This window comes from Camelus bactrianus, chromosome 6 (genome assembly GCF_048773025.1).
Source record: "Camelus bactrianus isolate YW-2024 breed Bactrian camel chromosome 6, ASM4877302v1, whole genome shotgun sequence".
In the NCBI taxonomy this organism is placed as follows: domain Eukaryota; kingdom Metazoa; phylum Chordata; class Mammalia; order Artiodactyla; family Camelidae; genus Camelus; species Camelus bactrianus.
Genome location: NC_133544.1, coordinates 26,532,949 through 26,556,269, shown reverse-complemented (window position 1 = coordinate 26,556,269; position 23,321 = coordinate 26,532,949). Strand labels below are relative to the sequence as shown.

General features: G+C 46.8%; 1 protein-coding gene across 4 annotated transcripts in view; it reads left to right on the top strand.

Annotated features, from left to right (window-relative positions):
* RGS6 (regulator of G protein signaling 6) overlaps positions 1–23,321 on the top strand; it is a 479,758-nt gene that overhangs the window by 370,559 nt on the left and 85,878 nt on the right. For all 4 annotated transcript variants that reach the window (XM_010962350.3, XM_010962362.3, XM_074365305.1 and 1 more), the window contains exons 4-6: positions 16,562–16,612; positions 19,617–19,723; positions 21,000–21,051. In XM_010962350.3, coding sequence (XP_010960652.1) covers positions 16,562–16,612; positions 19,617–19,723; positions 21,000–21,051 — 210 coding nt within the window. The remainder of the gene's footprint in view (positions 1–16,561; positions 16,613–19,616; positions 19,724–20,999; positions 21,052–23,321) is intronic.

Genomic DNA, 23,321 nt, shown 5'->3' with positions numbered 1-23,321 from the left:
ACTTCCCTCTAGAAATATGTGACCAGCCACCATATCTCTTACAGTTTGGTAAGGGTAGTCCAGGAAGCCAAGAAGAGACTAACTATAAAAGTCTTTCAGGCAAGAGAGCATCTTAAGTAGGATTTAGAGGAAGCTCATCCTTGAATGGTCTCCCATAACTTTCAAGTTCTGGCTTTGCTTGCCTCCTTAATTATACCCTCCCCTCCCCTCCAACCCTTCCCTGAGCCATGCAAAATGATCGACTCTAAGCAATGCTCTGGAGCCAAATCGCCGGGGTTCAAATCCTAGCTTTACAGATCATGTGACCTCAGGCAAGTGCCTGCCCTCTCTCTGCCTCACTTTCTTCATCCGTGAAATGGAAAGATGGTGCCTGCTTCATCAGGTTGAATATAAATGAATGAATATATACGAAGTGCTTGGAGCGATGCCTGACACACAGTAAACACTATATAAATGTTTGCTGATACCATGCCCCGTGATTCTATGGCTTTGAATGTGTTGTTCTCTCATCCTGGAATGCAGCCGCCTCCCCCTTACTAGCTAATTCCAACTTGTCCTCCAGGAGTCAGCGCAAGCGGCCCCTCCGCCAGCAAAGTGCTCCTGAAAGCCAGGTCTGATGTAGGTTCCCTTGTCCACATTCTCAGTTTCCTGCAAATGTATCCATTGCAGCACTCCATGCACTGAAGTACTTGTCTGTCTTCCCTCCAAGGTTGTAAGCACCTTGATCGTGGGAAGGTCTTATTGGACTTTGCACCCAGCAGTTAACTTAATCCTAAAACATAGGGGGCTCTCGTGTTGAGTGAATAGGTGAAACCATACTGAAATCTATCAAACTCATATGTTTATTCCCTTGCTCATTTACCCCTTCATTCATTCAAAAAAAAATCTACAGAACATCTGTATGTACCAGATGTTTTGCACAAGTACTTTTTTGATGATCTGTCTGTAATTTCTGTGTCAGCCCTTGCATTTAGCTAGGACAGAGAGAGAAAGGAGATTTTTGAGCTACAGTTGCTTATGGTCTGACTACCAAGAGAAATGTTGAAGACCAAAAGTCTTAACTGATAATTGAGTGCGTTCCTTCTCTCAAATTCCAAACCCGATTTTAGGCTTCACAGCTGGGCTTGGACAGATTTGATTGGTAACTTTCAGCTAAGATAGGGTTACAGAAAATGCTCTGCCGAAAGAATTACTTGAATCCTCTTTTGAGTCAGTTGCCTCAATACTTTCAAAGCTATTTATGCTAGCTTCTTAGGTACATTTTCTCAATATGGGCTTAGAGTGTTGCCAGTTCTGCTTGAAGGAGAATACTTTCCTGCTGTGCGAAATGGGGAGACACTTGTGTCTGTGTAACAGCCCTACCCGGCAGGTTGACAGAGCCCCACTTTTGGCTAAGCACCCTGTTGCCAGGAATAAAAGATGAGTTGTAGCTAGGTGTGGTCAAGTGACTGAATCCTGGTGTCTGAGTCCTGGCTGTATTAGTTTCCTATTGCAGCTGCAACAAATTACCGCAAGTTCAGTGGCTTAAAACCATACGATACAAATGGATCATCTCAGCGCGCTGGAGGTCAGAGGTCTGAAATGGGTCCTACAGGAGTAAATGTACTGGCAGAACTACATCCCTTCTGAGGCTTTAGGGGAAAATCTGCTTCCTGGCCTATTCCAGCCTCAAGAGGTTGCCTACACGCCTTGGCTTGTGGTCCTTTTCCTCTGTTTTCAAAGGCAGCAGCTAACAAGCACCATCCCCAGCCCACCTCCTCTCTCTTACTCCACGGCCCCCTCCCCCATGCACACACTCAAATACACACACTTGCAGGGGCACACACACCTCTGCTTCTCTCATCACATCTCCTTCTCTCTGACACTCCTACCTCTCTTAGAAAGATCCTTGTGATACATTGGTCCCACCTGGATAATCCAGCATGCATCTTGAGGGCCTCAGTGTAATCACATCTGCAAAGTCACTTCAGCCATGAAACGTAGGGCTTCGCGGTTCTGGGCATTAGGACATGGACATCTTTGGGGAGCCATTATTCTGTGTATCACAACGTGTGAACAGAGTATGGGACTTCCAGAAAACATGCTTGAAGGGAAGTGTCTCAGCTGGGAGAGGCACTCTTTAGCTCTTCTGCTTTTCTTTCTTCCTCCTGCCTGAAGCTGGGATGCAATGGTTGGTGCTGCAGCAGACATTTTGAACCATGAGGTGACTTTGGGGATGGAAGCCAAGCACCAAGAAGGTGGAAGAGAAACATTAAAGGGTGGAGGAGAAACATGGATTCCTAAGGAGCTGCCTCCAGACTTCTTTTACCAAGTATACCTCTGTCTTGTTTAACCCATTGTTATTTTGTTTGGGATTTTTGTTTGTTTGTTTGTTTTTCTGGAATGCGCCATTGAACTCAATCTCAATCCCTCAGAACTGTACACAACTCCCTTCTTAATGAACTCCAAGTCCGGGTCTCTCAGTCTACTACCCTCCCACTGGCATGGATATAACCATTGCTGAGAAAATGTTTTAGTAAAACAGGCAGTGTTTTTATCATTTTTTCTGATCAGACACCAGCCTTCAGTTCTGCCTGTATGCTGAGCTGTACGATTTTTAATATTAATCTGCGCTTTTAACATTCTTTCAGAGCTTTGACTGTATTTGATTGTAATACCACCTGGAGAATCAGGGTGGGCAGGAATGAGCTACAGGCATCAAGTTCTAGCTCTGAATAACTTAAAATAGGGCGTATGTTGACCCCCTCTTCTTTAACCTACATGTAAAGAATGTGCAATAGCAAAGAGGCAGCTAACTTTCCACACCGAAGAGCTGGCCTGTTTTACCATCAGGATTCAGAAGTGGCCCTGAGAGGTAACCAGCTCCATCAAGACCAATGTCTGGAAGAAACGGCGGCCGTAGTGATTACACCGAAATGCAAATCATTGATTTTGGCCAACATTCTTTACTATATTCATCAGACGTTCATTGAAAATCCATGATGTGCCTTCTGAAGTGCGCCAGGGAGGCGGAGCTGAGGAGGACCCCATATGCACTAATGGAGAGACAGGCCACAATATGAGAGCAATAGGCTTTTATTGTTTTGTTTTAGTATTTCCAGGAGTCATAAGCTAAATTCTATAACCACTCACAGCAGCCGTCCTTCACTGGGGTTCCTTATAATGGCTTTCTCCCCATTCATTATGAATCTTGTATTCTCTTTAAAAATCCCAGCAATATCTTTAGTTATTCACTGCCTCAAATCTAGTTCATTTTGGAAGTAGCTAGCACTTGGGACAGGGGCGGTGATGAAGAAATAGGGCTCAGAAGGATAAACTCAGGATGGGTTTTATATTTATTCTGTCCTTTTCCTAGTTACAGGGCTTCTCAATTTGAGAACATCCTCAACATGTTCTCTGAACAAAAGCCAGCTCCTCTCAGTCTGGAGTTGATTGGTATGAAATGAGGCTTGCACGTTAGAAAGACAACATTCCACCCCGAAGTCTGTAACCCTGGGCGGGACGCCTCCCGGACGGCAGTGCTAGGCAGCAGACAAGCTCCAGAGTCCCACAAGACACTTTCAGGGAATTTAGTGACAGAAAGGCCAGAAAGCAAGTTTTAAACTTGTCACTCATCAGAAGAGAACACAGAAATCCTTAATTGTCTCTTTGGCTTGGTCTCTGGGTGGAGCCGTCAGGTGCTGTAAATGATGGTAAGGGTCGATTTTTCCCTGAATCCACACGAGAGCAGGAAGGGGAGGTGGTGCTAAGGGCAGGTGCCGGGAAAGCCTGGCAGAGGGTCCGGAATCTGAGTTCATTTCTTTCGCTGTCTCCTGTGGGAGGGGAATGGATCACAGGATAAGTCACAGAAGATAGAAGCGGGGCATTCAGGGTAATGGGAGGCGTTCCTGAGTGAGGAAGGGCAGTCTTGGGTCCCCGGCCAGCTGCACCATTGACAGGCCCAGAGCTTGGTTCCAATGCCCTCTCTTCTTCTTCTTCTTTTTTTTTTAATTGAAGTATAGTCAGTTTACAATGTGTCAATTTCTGTTGTACAGCATAATGTTTCAGTCATACATATGCGTACATATATTCGTTTTTATATTCTTTTTCATTATAGGTTACTACAAGATATTGAATATAGTTCCCTGTGCTCTACAGTAGTAACTTACTGTTTATTTTATATACAGTACTTAGTATCTGCGAATCTCAAACTCCCAATTTATCTCTTCCCACACCCCTTTCCCCTTTGGTAACTATAAGTTTTCTGTCTGTGAGTCTCATTTGTGTCATTTCAATGCCTTCTCTTCTCAGTCTGCATGTTCTCCTTGGGTAATCTCGCCCAGACTCACTGCTTGAAATACATTCCCACACACCAGTGACACCCAGATACTATCCCCAGCCTGCTCTTTGCCTGAAAATCCAGACTCCTATGTCCACTGGCGGACTCGACACCTCTACTCGGATGGCTGCAGTATACATCTGTCTCAGACAAAACACGGCCAGTAATGAACCCAGGTTACCTCCCCAACCTGCTTCCCAATCTCAGGTAGGCTAAGCTCCACCTGCAGCCGATGAGTCAAGTTAGAAACCCGGAAGTCACTCCTGACTCCTCTGGTCATCACACTCTGTGTCCTGTCCATCAGAGGAACCAGAAGCCCTGCCTCCAAGAGAGACCCAGGACCCATTTGTTCCTCTCAGTCCCGCTGCCACCACGAAGCCCAGCCAGCATTAGATTTCCTCTCTAACCCACTGAAAACAGCTGCTAGCTGGTCTTCTGCTTCTCCTCCGGTCCTTCTGCAATCCCTTCTCCACCCCCAGCTGAAAATACACCCCAGCCCTGTCCCCTACTCAAGCCCTCCAGGGGCTTCCAGGAAGTGGGGCCAGTCCCTCTCCCGTCTCACTGCCAGTCTGGCCAGGTCTGCAGCCTCTAGTCACCAGCACCTTCTGCGGGTTCCGCTGCTCTCCCTCCAAATACATCACCGCATCCTTCCTGCTGCTCAGGCCTCCGTGTAAATGTCACCTCGCTCACCTCCCAATCTTCAGAGCCCCTAGTCACCCTCTCTTAGTCACCCTCTCCCAGTCACCCCACTTTATCTTCCTTACTGCACTGCTTTTTTTTCTTACCTAAATGCTCAAAGAAGAAAAGGATTCAGGGATTTCTGGAGGAAGGAGTTGGGCAGGGAAGGCAAGCAGTGTGACTTGGCTGCCACCAGCAGCCCCGGGGGCAGTGCCCCGGTTTCTTACCGATTACTTGTTATCCAGGGCCCTCGGGAGGGTCAGGGCACACAGGCCTCTGACTGGCTCTGTCACTCTTGCAGCTGCTCCTGTTCTGTGGTCGCCACCCCCCACCCACTCTCAGGCAGCCCTGCTCCCTGCCCTGAGCATCTGATGTTGGCAGGGGAATCAGGGAGAGGGGTCCTTGGAGGCAAGATGGCAGCAGGCCCCAGAGAAGCCCAAGGCTGCTGCCCTCCCCAAAAGATGGCAAGGAAGGGAAATGATGACAGTGCCCAGCACACGCCCCTCTGGGTTTGGGGCGCCTCGCTGAAGGCAGCTGGGCTGGCATCCAGGATGGTGACTGGCAGCGGAGGTACAGGACTGCAGACTGACGGAGCAGCCATCCCCTCCCAAGGCTGACCCCAGGACAGATTCACCCTGATGCTAATGAGAGGAAAGGCCGGCATCCTGATGCCAGGAAGTCATGAGCTCATTCCCCAGCAGCTCTGACATCATCTCCCGTCAGCTCTAACCCTGCTTCTTGTTCTGATTTGCACTTGACCCTCAGCCCCAGTGTCTGGCTCCGTGCTTGGCACGTAGGTGGCACCCGAGCTTGCTGTGACCTTTGCCCTTCTAGGACCCTTGCCTTCCACAGAGACTCTCTGCTGGACCCACCTTGGCCTGGATGTAAATGTCAGATGTCATGTCACACGGTGCCGTTGGTGTGATAGCTTCGGGTGGCTCTGCTAGAGTCCTTGGCTCTACATCTCATCCAATTCTTCCTCCTCAAGCTTTTCTCACTGTTTCTTACTGATCCTAAGCACCCCCTTCTCTGTGAACCTTCTCCTGTCACTGGCTGGGCTGGTATTACCTTCTCCCTGTCTGGGCCCATAGCCTCACAGGTGCCCAGTCCGGCCCTCGCAGCACGCAAGTGTGCTTTTTTGTTTAAGGACAGAACCATCGAATTCATCACTGCAGGTAAACGGATGAAAGCGGTCCGGTGGGTAGTAACGGCAGTAACAGGAGCAATATGCACTTGCTGTGTGCTTGACAGACACAGGGCCGAACCTTTTACAGGAATTTTCCTCGTGTCCACCCTCCCAGACTGTGCTTTCATCCTATCTTAGAGAAACTGGGGCTTAGAAAGAGTATGGCACACCCCCAAGGCCACAGAGCTGGTGGGCGGGGGAGCCGAATTCACATGCAGGCTGTGTGCCTCCTGGCCGCTCCTGTGGGCGACGCCGGGCTGAGGACTCGGAGCCGGCATGGAGAGGGGGCGATCTTGGGCTTGCTTGGGGTTTTTCTGATAGTTTGCCTCAGGAACCGGAAACTGAACTGGGAGGAGGTCCTCTGCTGACTTAGAAGATCCCAGACCGATTTTTGAAAGGATGGGCTCGTTTACCTGAATGAGTCAGGGAAGCTTGAAAGAGCAAAGCTAGAACCAGCTCGGGACTGTCCAGCCCAGGTCCACTGGCCTGCAGTACAGGATCCGCTCCAGGCCAGGTTCCACTCTGAGCATCAGCTGTAAGTGGAAAGGAACCAGAATAACCCAGTGAGCAGCAGGCCCAGGCGGTACTCAGGACTGCACTGAGTGTCCACCTCCATCTCCTCATCTTAATACTCATAACACAGTCTGAGGTAGATTCTGTGATTGACCCATTTTGCAAATGGGTAAACTAGGGCTCGGGGTGGTTGAATAACTCATCCAAGACAATGAGCTAGCAAGTTGCAGAGCCGGGATCTGAATCCAGATCCGATTACAAAAGCCTTGTGTGTTCCACCCAGCCAGAGATCTGGGGCCCCGGAGCTGGAATTAGTGCAACACCTGTCAACGCTTTGCCCGCGCATCAGCGGGTCCCAGACTCCGCTTGAAACCTGGCTCGCTTACACTTCCTGCTGTGCACATATCACCCGTCCCAAGGTGGTGGCAGGTGTCCAGCACACTTTGCAGACTTAAGCCTTAGAGCACACTATGGAAGTGGACCTGCATTATTCCCTAATAGTGAGATCAGACGGATCAGATTCTGGGCACGGTGACTGCAGCCTGCAGACCTGAGCATCATGAAGGCTGCCTCTCCTGCTCCCCATCCAGAAAGCCTTAGCCCCTCAGATTAGCTTAAATACAAATGATCACAAACCACATTTCACACATTCAGATTTGCACAAAGATGACCATTAGGCAACACTGAAAGGCAATAAAGCCCCTGACACCTTCCAGCCCCGGGCCCCCTCCAGCCCTCCTGGAAGGCTCAGCAGCCCTCAAAACATTTATAAGACTCTCTGATAAGTGCTGTTGGACGCCTGGCATTAGCGAACTTCTCCCCGTCTGAAGCCTGCTTATTTGTTTTTCATTTCTGCCTTTGGATGGAGTGGAGGGCAGTCACCCTCAGGAAACAGAGGCTACGCCCATAGTGGCCAAGATCCTCCATCTCCCTTCACTGAGCCCATCGGTGTAGCCGTATGCAGCCTCCCCTTTAATAAGCTGATTGTTGAGCTAAATCCCGGGTGTGCTCCTCCTGGCCCTGGACACTTTTGATTGACAAAACTAATCTCTCCTCCACTCCCACGTCTGCCACCACCCGCATCCTCTTGCAAATCATGTACTCGGCTGCTGACAATTAGATATAAGACTTGGGATTTGGACGCAGGAGGGTTATGAGGTTATGAATCAATGCGGGGGGAGGGCTGGATGAGATAACAAACCGAGGGAGCCCTTCTCAGACACCTCGTCACAGCCCTCAGAGCCTCCCAGTTGATTTATGAGTTGGTAATAACCTCGCCTGGTCTCTTGCCCCCTATTATTTTTCATAATGCACGAGGAAGTGGGGAAGCGCAGGCTGAAGAGGGAGGGAGGCTGGCGGGAGAAGGCCCACCAGGGGTTTCCGTCAACGGCTGGCTGCCTGTCTTTCTTGCTGTGCGGGCCTTGGGTCGCTGAGGGGCGCAGTTGCCACATGCCTGTGGAGGCCAGCAAGCCTGTAGGCCTGGCCTGGAACAGGACCCCAGGGAGGTGGCCCCAGCGGGCCCTGGTTTAGGACCGAATAAGGCGGTGATGCTTGGGTATCACTGGGTCCAAAATCATAGTCTGTGTGTCTGGATTTAATTCCTCCAACCTGTTCAAGTCAGACTGACACAAAACCCTCCCGTTAAGGAAGGAGAATCATACTGTAGATCAAAGCCAGTCACAAGCAGTTTGAACTCTGCACCTGGAAGCCAGCGGGGAGAGCCGCAGGGACCAGCGAGGAGGGAGGGGGGCTGTGTCTTTCGCCCCGAGAAGAGAGTTGAAGACTTTGCCCTTCCTTCTATTCTTGTCCTCTTCAGGTGACGGCCAGGGTTGAATGCGGAGAAGGAGGCAGTTTGAATTGCTGCCTAATGTTCCTTAAAGCATTCTTTTGTTGAGATTTCTTTTTACAAAAAGAGATGTGGTTTTTGAAAGAACATGTCAGTGAATGAAAAACCCTGAACCTTTCCTCTAAAGCAGTAGTTGCAAAATGCCCAGCTGAAGTTGGTGCTGGTCTGTGATGCAGCTTTCACGGGCCACCAAAGATGGAGAAAAAAATGTAAAATGTAACAAATATGTGCACATGTATTATATGACGCACACTTGAATATAATTATTGATCCTTAAGCATGTATTAAACACCAGCTTCATGCCAGGTCTTTGCTTTGTGCCAGAGATGAAACAGAGTAACAGTCTTGTTGTCTCAGAACTATAGTTATAGGCTGAAGTGTCTCATCCCCCCATTTTTATGCTGAAGTCCTAACCCCCAGTACCTCAGAATGTGACCTTATTTGGAAAGAGGGTCATTGTAAATGTAATTAGTGAAAATGAGGTGATTCTCCAACATGACTGATGTCCTCATAGAAAGGGGGAAATTTGCACACAGACACGCACACAGGGAGAATGCCATGAAGAAGAAGGTGAAGGCAGAGATCGGGGTGATGCTTCTACAGCCCTCGGAGCCCCAGAGGTGGCCAGCACACCGCCAGAAGCTATGAGAGGCCTGAACAGCTCTCCCTCACAATCCCCAGATGAACCAACCCTGCCCACACCCGGACTTGGACTCCGTCCTAAAAGTATCAGAAGCTGTTTGAGATTCTCTAAGGCCTAAAATGAAAAAGCAAGAAAATGACAAGAAGTCCAAGTTGCTGCTGCTTCTCCCAGCCACACCAGTGACTTGAAGAGACGCATGAATATAAAACACAGACTCTCTCGGCAGCTGACATGTGTTATGCTTGTTACACACCAGGTGCTGTGCGGGCATTGCACACAGAGCATCTCCTCTAACCCCAGAGCCTATGCAGCAGGTCCTTTCATTACTGCCTCATCTTCACATGAGGAAATGAGGGCGCAGAGCAGGTGGGTGACCTAATAATAAACAGGGCACCTCAGCAAAACCACGGGCCACGCTTCTGAAAAGGGCTTCGTATACATGATCTTGTTCTATCCTGTAAACAAGGTGGGATTTCCCCCAGTTGACCCAGGAAGATGGAGACTGGGCTGGGTGGCAGTTAAGGCACCTGCCCAGGGTCACACAATTTGTAAATGACGTACTATGAGTTGAACTCAATCAAGTCTGCCTGACTTTGTAAACAGTGTGATTTATTGCTTCGTGTTCTAGGTAAGCAGGTATATATCTGTTAAATTTGTCACCATAATCCTTGGAAAAACTCAAGCCCGTTGACCAAACAATACCTCTCAAAAATGCCACTAGAGTTTTCATCATGCCACCTCTTCCCCCGTATTTCTTTCCGTCTTGCTGCCAGCTATTCGTTGTGTCCACCTGCCAAAGACCAGTTTAACATGTTCCTTATACTTTCTCTGCTAGCTAACTGTTGCATTTTTAAATTTTTTTAACCTAAGGCATAAAAGAAAGATCTAAAATTGTAAAGGCTCCCCTACTTAGAGTGTCCTTTAGTTTATCTGCAAAATGGAGATAATAATCTATTTACATCTTGGAATTATTATAGTAGGATCATTCCAAAGCCTGGAATATAGGAAGTGATCAATAAATTATTAGCTCAATAGCTACCATTAGTAATTATAATTATCACTAAATTAGTGTCTCTGCTTCAGGAAAAAAGTTGAGTTCAGAATATAACTTGTCCAGTTATTCTTCTGTATACTACTTGAAAAGTTATTCAGAAACAAGAGAGGAAGAAGGGTATAGTGGAAGTAATATTTGACATAAGATTGCCTGGATTCCAACCTTGGCTCTGTTAGGCACTAGCATGGGACCTGGGAACTCTGTGGGCCTAATCTTTAAAATGGGTGTAATGGTTATTGCATTTGACATCATTATTGTCAAGCTGATGTGTGACAACAAGGTTCAGTGTCCAGCTCGGGCCTGGCACACCGTGGGCACTGGGAATGTCATCCTTCCTGGTGGGCATTGCCTGCACATAGTACCTATGTGTGTGGCGATGAGGTGGCACCAAGCTGCTCTCTTCGCTCACTGGTGCAGCGAGACCTTGGCAGGTACGTGAAAATCCAGTGGTGAACTGAGTCTTAACTTTGCCTGGGGAGTGCTGTGAGCTCACTCACAGCTGTTCCATCTTGCCCGTGGTAGGTAGGGCTCCACAAACAGTTTCCCCAAATGAAAGTGTCTTTCCCCAGTGGTGAGGACTGACAGTAGTTATCAGCTGCTTCACTTACCAGTACTGTGATACATAGGCCACTGAGTTGCAGGTAACCTGAAATTTGCAGGTGACTGAAACCAGTCTTTTATCAAGTTTGCATAATCTGATTGGGCTCGGGTAGATACAAAACTTTGGGAAGAATGAGGGAAGTGTTTCATAGCAGGATCTGCTTGGGTTCTGACTTATTTCAGAAGAAGTTCCAGGTATCTCTAAATATTTAGGGGAGCTGAGAACACCTGAAGCCAAAGCCCGGAATAGAATGTTTTTTATAATCAGGGTCTCCCCCAAACCAGAAAGAGACCTCCCTAAGATACAGGAAGATCTTACTAGCTTACTCAGGTCCAGTTTATATTGATCTAGAATTAATACAGTTTGGGAAGTCACCAGGAAGAAGTCATTGACTCTCCCTCTATCCAAGTAAGTAAGTAAGTGAATACCTACCAGTGAGGGGTGCTGAGTGTCACCCTCGGTCCAGGACTGTGGTGAACAGCCCTGTTAGTCTACAGAAAGCCTCTCTGAGGCTCGGGGCTGGCCGGATGGCCAGAGAGGGTGACCAATTTGATGCCCATGAGCAAGCCTCCAGCTCCTTACTCCTCAGGAGTAGATAGCTTTGCGAGTCCTGCCTTCACCCCTCTCCGCCCTTTCCCTGGAGAGCAGCTAAAGCCCAGGGCCTGGCGGCAGCAGGAGGCTGTGCTCTGCGCCCCACCCACTTGTGTCTGCAGCCCCGTTGTCTGTGCTCTCTCCACTGTAGTCTCAGTGGCCAATTCTCCTTCTCTGCTTTTTTTTTTTTTAACATTTTTTATTGATTTATAATAACTTTACAATGTTGTGTCAAATTCCACTGTAGAGCACAATTTTTCAATTATACATGAATATATATATATTCATTGTCACAATTTTTTTCTCTGTGAGCTACTCTTCTCTGCTCTTTAACATAAAAAGTATTTTTCCCAGTGCAAAAATAATACAGTAATGTTCTATGTATGCCACGTAATAAGGAAATGTAAAGAATAGAAATTTCCTACAGAGGGACAACAAACCCATGAAAAGTCGCTCAACATTGCTAATTATTACAGAAATGCAAATAAAACTACAATGAGGTAACATCTCACACTGACTAGAATGGCCATCATCAAAAAGAGGGTGTGGAAGGGATCCCTCCTACAGTGTTGGTGGGAATGTGAATTGTTGCAGCCACCATGGAGAACAGTATGGAGGTTCCTTAAAAAACTAAAAATAGAGTTACCATATGATCCAGTAATCCCACTCCTGGGCACATATCCAGAGGGAACTTTAATTCAAAAAGATACATGCACCCCAATGTTCATAGCAGCGCCATTTACAATAGCCAAGATGTGGAAGCAACCTAAGTGTCCATTAACAGATGACTGGATAAAGAAGTTGTGATACACACACACACACACACACACACACACACACACACACACTGGAATACTACTCAGCCACAAGAAAAGAATGAAATAATGCCATTTGCAGCAACATGGATAGACCTAGAGATTATGATACTAAGTGAAGTAAGTCAGACAGAGAAAAACAAATATCATATGATATCACTTATATGTGAAATTTTTAAAAAATGATACAAATGAACTTACTTACAAAACAGAAACAGACTTACACACATAGAAAACAAAGTTATGGTAACCGATGGGGGAAGGGCAGGAGAGAGATAAATTAGAGGCTTGGGATTAAGAGATACAAACACTACTTTATATAAAATAGATAAACACAATCTTAATGTATAGCACAGGAAACTATATTTGATATCTTGTAATAACCTATACTGAAAAGTAATTTGAAAAAGAATATATATATATACATATGCATATATATAACTGAATCACTATGCCGTACACCAGAAACTAACACAACATTGTAAATCAACTAGACTTCAATAAAAAAGGAACAGAAATTTCCCATAATTTGACCCTCCCCTCTCCCCAAGATAACCTAAAGTTAACAGTTTAAATATACTTCCAGAATTTTCTTTTCCATATTTATATGTATCTATACATATGTAAGTAATAGAATACAAATATAAATATATTTTTCTATTGTAGAAATGTCATTTTACAATATACACGGTTCTCAATATGCTTTTTCATTTAACATAGTAGATGTTCAATAAATATTTATTATATGGATGAGCCATAATTTATGTGAGTCCCCAAGTTATGTCCAAATACCCTTCCAATAAACATAATTTATTAAAAAGACATAATTGAAATACAGGCATACAACACCTATAGAAACATAAAGCAAATCTGCATATAATAAATATATACTTAAATATACTAACAATCCACGCAGGTTGTGAAAAAGTGATTCAGGTGCCCTCTGGTGTATGTCAGGGATATTCCTGGAACATATGTTGATAAATTAGCCTCAGAATGAAAACTTTCAGCCAAATGTTTTAGGATCTTTGGGAACAGAGAATGGCTAGCCTGCATTTTTTCCTAATGTTTTTATATTGGTTTTAAGTCCTTGGCAAGCAGGGCAGCTTGGCAAAGACAAGAACCAGAATCCAAAAAAAAAACCAAAAAGACAACCATCAATTTTACACAGAACAGAAAAATAATCTGCTTCAAATTCTTTTTAGAATAAGAAGGAAAGAATGGTTGGGAGAGAGAGGAAAGAAGGAAGAAAGGAAAGAGAAAACAGAAAAATAAAAATGCCTTCTCCTGATGGTGATTTGGACAATTCTTGCCTGATTCTATGGTTTTATAATTGTAGGTCTTTTAAAGGACATAATATTATGACAGATTTCCCCTCCTTTCTTATTCCTGAGGTGAATATGCAATGGTTTACTGCCTGCCTCAAGGCTGGAGGCTGGCCCCTCCTGGATTAGTCCTAGGAAGCCTAAAATATCCCCCAGCCAGGAGAACAAGACTGTCCACAGCCCCGGGCATCACTGTGTGTGCTCAAGTCCACCAAGCAGGACCCGTGCATGTCAGGGATGGCAGGAGGGTGGGTGCTGCTGCAGACCAAGGGCAGTGGCCCAGGACAGCCAGGGGCAGCAGCTCAGCCCTCACTGGTGCCTGAGAACAGACACGAGTCCCCAGATGAGACAGTGACTGTCATGGTGGCTGCACCAACGACAAGAAACCCAGATCTGTGGTCCCCATAGTGCCGGGAGGAAGGCAAGGGGCTTTTGTGGCTTTCCCTTCCTCACCAAAAAAAAGTGCTTCCATGGGATTCTTCAGCTCAGTGAATGCAAACGGGAGCCTGGTGGACCGGGGAGAACAATTAGGCCAGACACGAGTGCAGAGAGCCAAAAGCGAGTGGAAACCCAGACAATGGTGCCGAAGGCTGGGGTTGGGTGGAGGGGGGAGCGGATATGATAGCAAGGAAGGAGTTTCAATGTGAATGAATACTAATTAGTGACATGGATATTAATGATGACAGTAATTAACAGGGGAAAGGAAGGACTGTCACTGTCCCAGGGTGAGTAATCAATCTTGGCAGGTGATAAATAATGGTCCAGCAAGCTCAGCAGAAAGATAATCCTCCTGCCCCGGGGAGAGCGGCTGCTGATGCTGGAAACCTCTCCGTTTCTAGGCAACCCACAGAAAAAGGACTGTTTTTCTTTTGAGGGAGAAACAGGTTAGAGTCTCTCCCCCCACCACCCCTAATTTGGGATTACAGTTCTTATTTGATTTCTGCTTTGTTCTCCATTTCCTAGGACAAGTGTCGGACTTGTATAATTTGGAGGAAGTGGACACACATGCACACGCACACACAGGCATACTCTCCCTTTCTCTCAAAGAATGTGAATGAATAGGAGTGTTTTTGATCCAAAGTTTAGCTCATAGATGCCATCCGGGAGCAAGAGTGGGGAAACGCTTACAAGTCTTGCTTTTGAGGCTGAAATGCAGGGAACTCGCAGGGCCATGTCCGTGGAGACTGGTCCTGGGGCAGGGAGCGGGGCACAGAAAGAGCAGGACAGTCTTCTGTGCAGGGTTCACTCCCTTCCAGAAAGCCGGAGAGAAACAAAGCATCCAGGCACTCAGGCGTCTCCTGGTCTCCCCTCCGGCCCCTTGTCAAGCTTCTGAGCAACTTCACTCCTGGGGAAAGGGCAATATTCATTAAACTCCTCTGCTGACTCTCCACTGTTTCAGCTGGGAGTCCCTCCCGGGAGGGCTACTGGCAGACCTTCTAGCTCACACCATGCCTCAGACCCATGACAAGACTCGGATATCTAGAAATGTTGCCCTTTTCAGACTGTTTTCCATCTAACATTCCATCCTGAGGTGACAGAGCCACCTTTGAAGATTTAAGGTGAGATTTGGGGATGACAAAGGTAGACTGTCAGAACACTCTAGAAAACTGGACTCCTCCACTTCCACATGAATTGCACTGTCCTAAGAACATTGGCTCTAGGCGCCACATTTTCCAAGGGAGGCAAACAAAAGTAAATATATTCAGAGAATTGTGACCAAAAGGGTGAGGGACTCCAGCTCACGTCATGAGAGGGAACAGCTGAGGGATCCGGGCATGTTTCACCTGAAGGAGGGGGAGCTCAGGGAGAACATAGGGAACACGTTGGACGGACTGTCCACATGTTTGAAGGGCTGTCTTACAGGGGGAGAGGGCTGAGTTTGTTTTTCTATCATCATAGGGCAAAACTAAGACCAAAGAGAGGAAGTCAGAAACTGGTGAATTTCTGTTCAGAGAAATCAAAGATGATTTAACTGGGACAGGCTGGCCAGCAGGCAGTTGGTGAGTTCCCAGGCCCTTGGGTTTTTCTAAACGGAGATCACCACACCTCTTGTCCAGGGTGTTGTGGATGGGGCTCATGTATTGGCTAGGGTCGGAGTAGATAAGCTTTAAGTGTCCCTTCTGATTCTTACGATTTTAGTTAGTTGAGGCAATACTAAATGCCAAAACAGATAACCCTCAAATTTCTGGGGCTCAGTGGACAAAGTTTATTTTTTCAATCAGGTCAGAGCCCAACACGGGCATCAGTGTGCATGTTTGTTCAGGATCCCAGACTCCTTCCACATTGTGGCTCTGCCCTCCCCTAGGCCCCCCGATTTCTCTCCATCCAGACAGCAGGTGGCAGTGAGAGTGAGTGGGTTGTGGAGGGTTACACAGGAGGGTTTATGGTCCAGTTCTGAAAGTGGCCTCTGGCATGTTCATCCGTGTTCCATTTTCAGAACTCCACTCTACCTCCAACTGCTTAAAAGTCTGGAAACATAATCTGAGCCCAGGGGATAGAGGAAAGACATTTTGGTGGACACATAGAAGTTTCTCCCACAGACACAGGGGCTCATTCATTCAGGGTGGGCCCAGGCCAGAAGAAATTAGACTTTTTTGGAAGCTGTGAGGTCATCCTTGTTGGTCAGGCCTTGACCATGAGGACAAATTGCTGAAAGTAGCCTCCTCCCTCAGAAAATGGTCCGGGGGCCAGGTGTGAGGAAACGTCCCCTAGCTTCTCCTCAGAATATGCCTTCTCAGGAAGTCCCCTGCAGGGTCTCACTAGAAACGTGGACATGGTCATCCGAAGTGAGTCTGGGGTGGGGACGGAGAATGGGACTGTGAGTATAGAACATAATGGATGGAGAGGTTGGTTAGGATGGAAAAGTGTCAGTATCACCGAGCTCTTCAGGCGTGTGCTAATTGGAATTAGGAGTCTCGGGTAAACACGTTTCTTCTGGCACAGGGTTAAACACCCAGGAGGTCTTCAGCTGGACTTGCTTTGTCATTGCAGGTACGGACATTGTGCAGTGGCTTATGAAGAACCTTTCCATCGAGGATCCAGGTACTTGACCCTTGACCCTCACTTTATCCCCTACAGTATCAGTAATCAATCTATAACCAAGTCCCAAACCAGGTTCTCCTACCATCCTGAGAACTCAGTTTATCAACGTGAATTCAAAGATGTGGGATCACTCTATTTACAAATAAAATTAATTTATTTTCTCCACTGAATTTCTATCTTTAAATTTTAAATCCCCCTTGGAGGAAATGAGCAACCATTTAGAATGCCAAAGAGCCCAATACAATAGCTGAAATGAGATGGGCTCTGCTTAGCTACAGCAATTAAAGAGAAGTTGCAACACTGTCAGTGAACGGCCTTCTAGAGCCAGCTCTTAAAGTGAGATTGCCTGATTCCACAGTTAAGAGGTTTAATTATTTGCTAAGACTCCTTCTGTTTTCTGCTGCTGCAAGAAGTGAAGGAATGATTTTTTTTTTCAACTTTAATTGTGCATTTCAATTAGGAAAACCTCACCAGAAAAACAACGACAAAACCCCGGCTGATAAGACAGTTTCCAAATCTGTCCTCCCACCAGCAAATAAGCAGTAAAATTTATTTTCACAGTATAATTAGAAAATGGGGGGTTCCAGAAAAAAAAAAAAAGGAAAATTCTAAATAAGTAAAGCTTATTATCCATGTGTTGTTAGTTAATACTTTTCTGAATTTACCTTACACTCCACATCTTAACTGAGTATTCTTGTGCCTGAAGGTCATATTTATAAACATCCACTAATGTATTCTGATGTTCTTGGGGATTAGACCTATTTGCCTCAAATTAAATGGCCTTCAATCACAATGCTTTTTAAAGATTTTTTTCAAGTGCCCTTTCTAGGTGTCTGACTTTCAGCTGTGATTCCTTGCTGGGGTCAGTATGTCAGCTCCGGCATTCCTGAGTTTTAATCTGATGCCCCTAATATACTATTGACTATGAAACAATACAATTTACGTAGAGTTCAATTAAATATAGCTGCCAGAACTCTGAGTGCCAGGAAAGCAGGTCATTAATGAAAGTGACACAAGCCTTTTTCACCATCATGATTAATGGCCCCTCTCATGACTAGTGAAAATCCTCAATTCTAGTCAAGTTCTTAATCCACAGAGGAAAACTGCACATGCTAATCCTTTTAAGGAAAAATCCCAAGTCAGTTTCCTTCCGTGTGCCTTACACAGCCTGGACTTACTGTTCGCTCGTGAAAACTGGACTGAGTAAGTCGCTACCCATTCTGTTCGGTGTGTTTAGAGCCAGCCTTCTTTACGGTGGTCTTTTTTCTCCCAAGAGCGCTGTTTTCTTTGACCTTCTCAAGTAATCATTGTATTTCTGGCAAGTGTTTTCTTCTTATTGTTAGCGGTGGTAGTAGTAGCAGTAACAGTATGTTCTAGAACCCTGAACCACCTAGTGGTGGAGCGGCTTCAGGCATCCTCTGGCCCTGGTGTGAGACGCTTCTGTGAAAGGGCTCAGATGATGAGGGTTTTTGCTATGAAGATCTGTTACGCTCTGATGCCCTTGGGAGGACATTGAGGTGTTGAAACTTGTTTGGGCTTCTGTGAAGTGATTGAGCAGGAGGAGTTAAGAACAATTTACCAGCAGAAATGAGGCCAACCAAGGCCCTAGGAAGTCAGGCATCCACCGTCCGCCCTCCCTCCTGTCTTTGTTCTCACCTGCCACATCTCTGAGCAAAAGCCCTTTGAAGAAGGAAGTGAGATTTCTGGCTCCTAGACTGGTGACGTGGAAGTCTCCTTCTCGCAGGATTTTGTTCTTTCCCTGGAGAAGGAGCAGCTGCCAGTGCTGAAACTTCCCTTTTCTGCTGGACTTACAGTCCTTGAAGTGTATAGACTTAAAAAAGCAAACTGGTCATCACCACTCAAGTGAAAACACAGCTCCGGGCATTCCAATTCCTCCAGTCCCAAGTGCACGTTGCTTCCAAAGGGGAATCGGTGGTTCTAAATGTACAAAACACCTGGAATAAACACAACCCCTTGGAAGTTGCAGCAGTGTCAGCGAACAGCCTTCTAGAGCCAGCTCTTAAAAGGAGATTGCCTGATTCCACAATTAAGAGGTTTAATTATTTGCTAAGACCATTGAGAAGTTTACAAATAAAGCCAAAACAAGTCACTTTTAAAAAATTCAGAGCTTATGAAATTAATACTTCCTAGCAACTCCTTGAGCCCATCAACAACTTCGACACCCCAAAAGTAGTTTTTATCAGTAAGAGTGCTTTTGTATTTGTGAAAGATTATCATGCATGGTAGAACCATTCAGATTTCTTTTTTTCTTAACTCTGCTCAAAATAAATATAAATTCTTACCTGTTTATATGAATCTACTTATGGCTGGTGCTAAAGTAATAAACCAACAGGTTGATTATGGCAAAAATATAAATATTTCTATCAGGCTGGCCACCCTATGCCACCACTTGCTGCGCTGCCCTTCCTCCAGCACTCTTAGAAAGTGAGGTTTCCCTCTATGTCCGTAAGAGAATGGTAACACCCTCCTCACTGCTGGTGGGACTGTCATGTTCGGAAATGCATTGTGAGTCCAAAAACTCCATGGGCTGCATGCTCATTGCTGGGGGTGTTAAAAAAGGATGAAACTAAAAATACAAATTAGGACTGCCAGCACTTACTGAACACTTACTCTGTGCCAGACACTACGAAGCACATTACGTGAAGCATCTCACTTAATTAAGTACAGGTTCATCCACACCAAAGCCCATGACCCTAACTCTGAAGCTGACTTTCTTCTGGAAGCCCTGGGGGCATTTAACAATGTCAGACTCTCTAGAGCTGGGTTCCAGAGGAGTCCCAAACATGTGTGGCCCTTCCCAACCATTGATGTATGCCCCCCCCGCCCCCGTCCAGTGCAGTCATATCAGGAAGTTATCAGCCAGTCACACAGTTATCTGAGGGTGGTGCCCGCTGACTTCTGGTTGCCTTTCTGCTTACTTTTCAGCTAAGTAGCCCTGCATTCTGACAGTTTCCTAACTGCTTCTCTCGCCCTGTCTCCGCAGTTGAAGCAATACACTTGGGAAGCCTCATAGCTGCCCAGGGCTACGTCTTTCCAATCTCGGACCACGTTCTCACCATGAAGGATGATGGGACCTTTTATCGTTTCCAGGTGGGCCTGCAGCTTGTCCTCTTAAGAATCTTTTCTTCTCATTGTCGTCTGATCTCAGATTAGAACTACCCCAAAAATGGGTGGTATTTCAGGGAGCAACCCTTGCCTCCTGCCAGCACTTCAAAAACCAAACAAACTTTTGTCTGGGCCATTTGTTGCCCCACCCACTTAATAGTAAAAAGCCCTCATGGAGAACCTACTATTCATTGGGCGCTTTACATGTATCTCTTCATTTATTCTGCAAGCTTTAGGGGAATAAATATCACCCATTTTACAGTTGGGAAAACTGAGGTGCTGAGAATTCACGGGGCATTTAGTAAATCTAGGCAACATCCTCGATCTGAACCTGGGTCGGCCTGATAGCCAAGTCTTTGATCTTTCTGTGTATCACCCTGCCTTCCTCAGTGAAGTTTCTATTCACTCCCTGCTATCACTTCCCAACCAGTTTCCACTCTTTTTCTCAGATCCTGTCCTACAGGGAACTGGAGCAGAAGATAAGGGGCTGTGTTCAGGTCTAAACCAAAGAGTCTGGGAGTGGAGTTCCTCAGACGGGGGGAAAGGATGTCTAAGTCTGCCCGGCTGCCGTAACCAAGCGTCACAGACTGGGTGGCCCCAGTCACAGCAGTTTATTCCTCACAGCTCTGGAGGTTCAAAGACTAAGATTGAGGTTCGAGCAGGGTTCAGTTTGTGGGGAGAGCGCTCGTCCTGGCTGTCAGACGGCTGATTCTCACTGTGTCTTCACATGGTGGAAATAGGCAGAGAGAGACAGAGGGGTCTGTGGCTCCCTGGTGTTTCCTCTTAAAGGGACACTAACCCTATCTGACCAGGGCCCCACCCCTGTGATCTCACTTAACCTTAATTACTTCGTTACCTCACATAAGTCACACTGGGGGTCAGAGCTTCAGTATATGAGTTTGGGGGAGCACCATTCAGTTCATGGGAAAGGGATAAAGGAACTTTGGGCTTGTGCCCCAGTAAACTGCCTGTCTGACTTCTGTATTAGACGTCTGTTGTCTCGGGATAAAAGGGTTTTGCCTGGTAGACTAAGTTTCTCGTTTTTGCATTTGTTTGGCTTACCTCAGATTTCATTTCTCAACACCTAGGTGGAAACGTTGACCGGCCTCAGCTGCATTAAGAGCAGGAGAGGGTTTGGGCGCGGTGTCAGCACAAGGGAGACGGGGACGGAGCCTGTCGCAGGGAAGGGCCCCCTTGGGCGCAGGCCCTGGTCCCCAGGCAGGGGATGGCAAGTGCTCCTGACACCTGTGCTCTTTTGCAGGCCCCGTACTTCTGGCCTTCGAACTGCTGGGAGCCTGAGAACACCGACTACGGTGAGCAGCAAAGTCACGCTCACACCTAGCGTTGCTCCTGGGAAAGTAGCAGATGAATGCTTGCTGTCTAGGTGACCGTGGTGCGTGTGGAGGAGTGTCTTTGCCCTGCTTAGCCCTTTCTCATATTGTTGACAGTTAATAAAATTTCTGTTCCAAATAATGAGGAAAGGCAGAGCTCAGTGAAAGATGTAGCTGTTAGAGGGGAATTGGGGAAGGGAAGGAAAGTTCTATCAAGAGTGGCCACTGTGCTCATTCTGCGGGGCCATGGAGAACTGGGACAGTGGCTGTTGACCACTCCTTCCTGGGACAGGGTTTCAGGGAGGGCTGGATCAAGGGGCCACCTCCCCCTGTCCCTTTCTATTCTCACAGACTTGTTAAAACTTATTAATAATCCATTATTGTTTTTGATACTTGGAAATTAAGGGGAAATGGTACAGGGAGGGGTGTATAAAAGTTACCCTACCTAGGAAAACAAAGAGTTGGAGAAGCTGGGATCTGAGTAAGCAGGGAATTACCTCTGCCCAGGCAGGGATCTATTAGACTCTTGCCATATACTCTCCGTGAAGACTGTTCAGTGTATCATTGGTGTCAATCTTCTAAAGAAGTCATGTCATCCCTCTACTTCAGAAAAAGCTGAGTCCCGAGAGGCCACATCCTCACCCTTATCACACCGTATTCTACTTGTCTGGATGCCTGGTCAATTGTAAGCTCCAAGAGGGCAGGACCGGTCCACCTTATTCATTCTCTCATCTTCCAGTGCATAGTGTATGCCTGAGGCACAGTGGAAACTCAGTAGACATTTGCTGATGGTTCTGGTTCCTTATTACAGGTGATTAACACTCAGTAGAGGCAGCAGAATTTGAACTCAGATGCTCCTTTCATGGTCTGCCCCTTCACGTAGCACCCTCGTCACTGACTCAGCTGCAGGGGCAGCCCACAGCAGCTCTCCTCAGGACTGGGGCTCACGATGAGACCCGCAGCTTCTCCATGGGTTCTTTGCAGGATGCACAGGAAGGCAGAGGCAGCTGCAGCTGGGTGGTATTTAGAGGAGCCTGTCCCTGAGACCTTGTGATAAGCTGTATGCTCTGGATTACACTTCTGAGGGAGGGGAAGCCAGCAATTGGGAGCAATCCTGAGGACGGCATACGGGCAAGTCATCGCCTCATAAGGCTACAGGTGTTCTGTTCAAGTCTGAAGGACGGCCCTTATGCAGAGCGCGGGGCCATCTGTCTACAGGCACCACCGTGGGTCCCTCTGGAACTGTGCTGTGCCCTAAATGATGTGATAAGTAGATCCAGCAAGGCTTCCGGCTCCAAACGGGAACAGCATTTGGCTGCTCATAAAATAAGTGCTTCTGGGGCTGAAATACTGCTCACAAAAGCCCAGCTCGGAATTTGAATAATTGGAGCTCCATTCCGTGCAGCAGCCGTGTGCCCTTGTGAATGTGAAAACCAGTGTTCTTCCAGGCAATGGAGAGAGCAGAGCGGGAGGATGGTGGGACCAGGTCACTGGCCCAAGTAAAATTCAAATGTTCACTTGACTGTCAGCCCACAAAGCTTTGGCCGTCCTACCCTGCGGGCAGCAAGGCACCATCTCCCTTTCTCTACAGGGTTTTGTAATTTTAGTCGTGCAGCATGAACAGGGGTGCAAACAACAACGTATATCAGGCTCTCTCAATAAAGCTTGAATTCCTGTGCCTCCATTCTGGCAAATCAGATGGAGAAGTCAGAGTGCAGGATGCACGAGTCCTCACTGGGGTTTCCAGCTGAGTCAGAAAATCGTTGATATGTACTTACCAAGAGGGAACTCAGCACAATAGGCTCATTGTCAACTGGCTCCACTAGCTGTGTGATCCTAGCAAGTTGCTTAACCTCTCTGTGCCTCCGAAACCTCATATTTAAACCAGGAGAATAATAGTACTTGTCTCCCAGTGTTGCTTTGTTAGGATTACATTGTTTTGTTAATTAGAAATGCCTGTAAGCTTCGGCGTGTGGCACGTAGTAAGGAGTCAATAAAAACCGTGATTGGGGGTTGGTATTACTACTTTCAGGGTGATGTTTGATCCTATTAGTTCTGTAGTCACCCTCTTGCCGGAAAGGACGTGACACTGAAGCTAAGAAGTCAGAATGGGTATGGCTTGGATTGATGAAAAGCAGAAACCCCTCCACCACTAACTAGCCCATGGGTACATCACCTCACCTCTCTGAGCCTTTAATTTTTCCTTCTGGCAGTGAGGGGTCTGTACTTGGTGGTCACCGAGGTTATCTCCA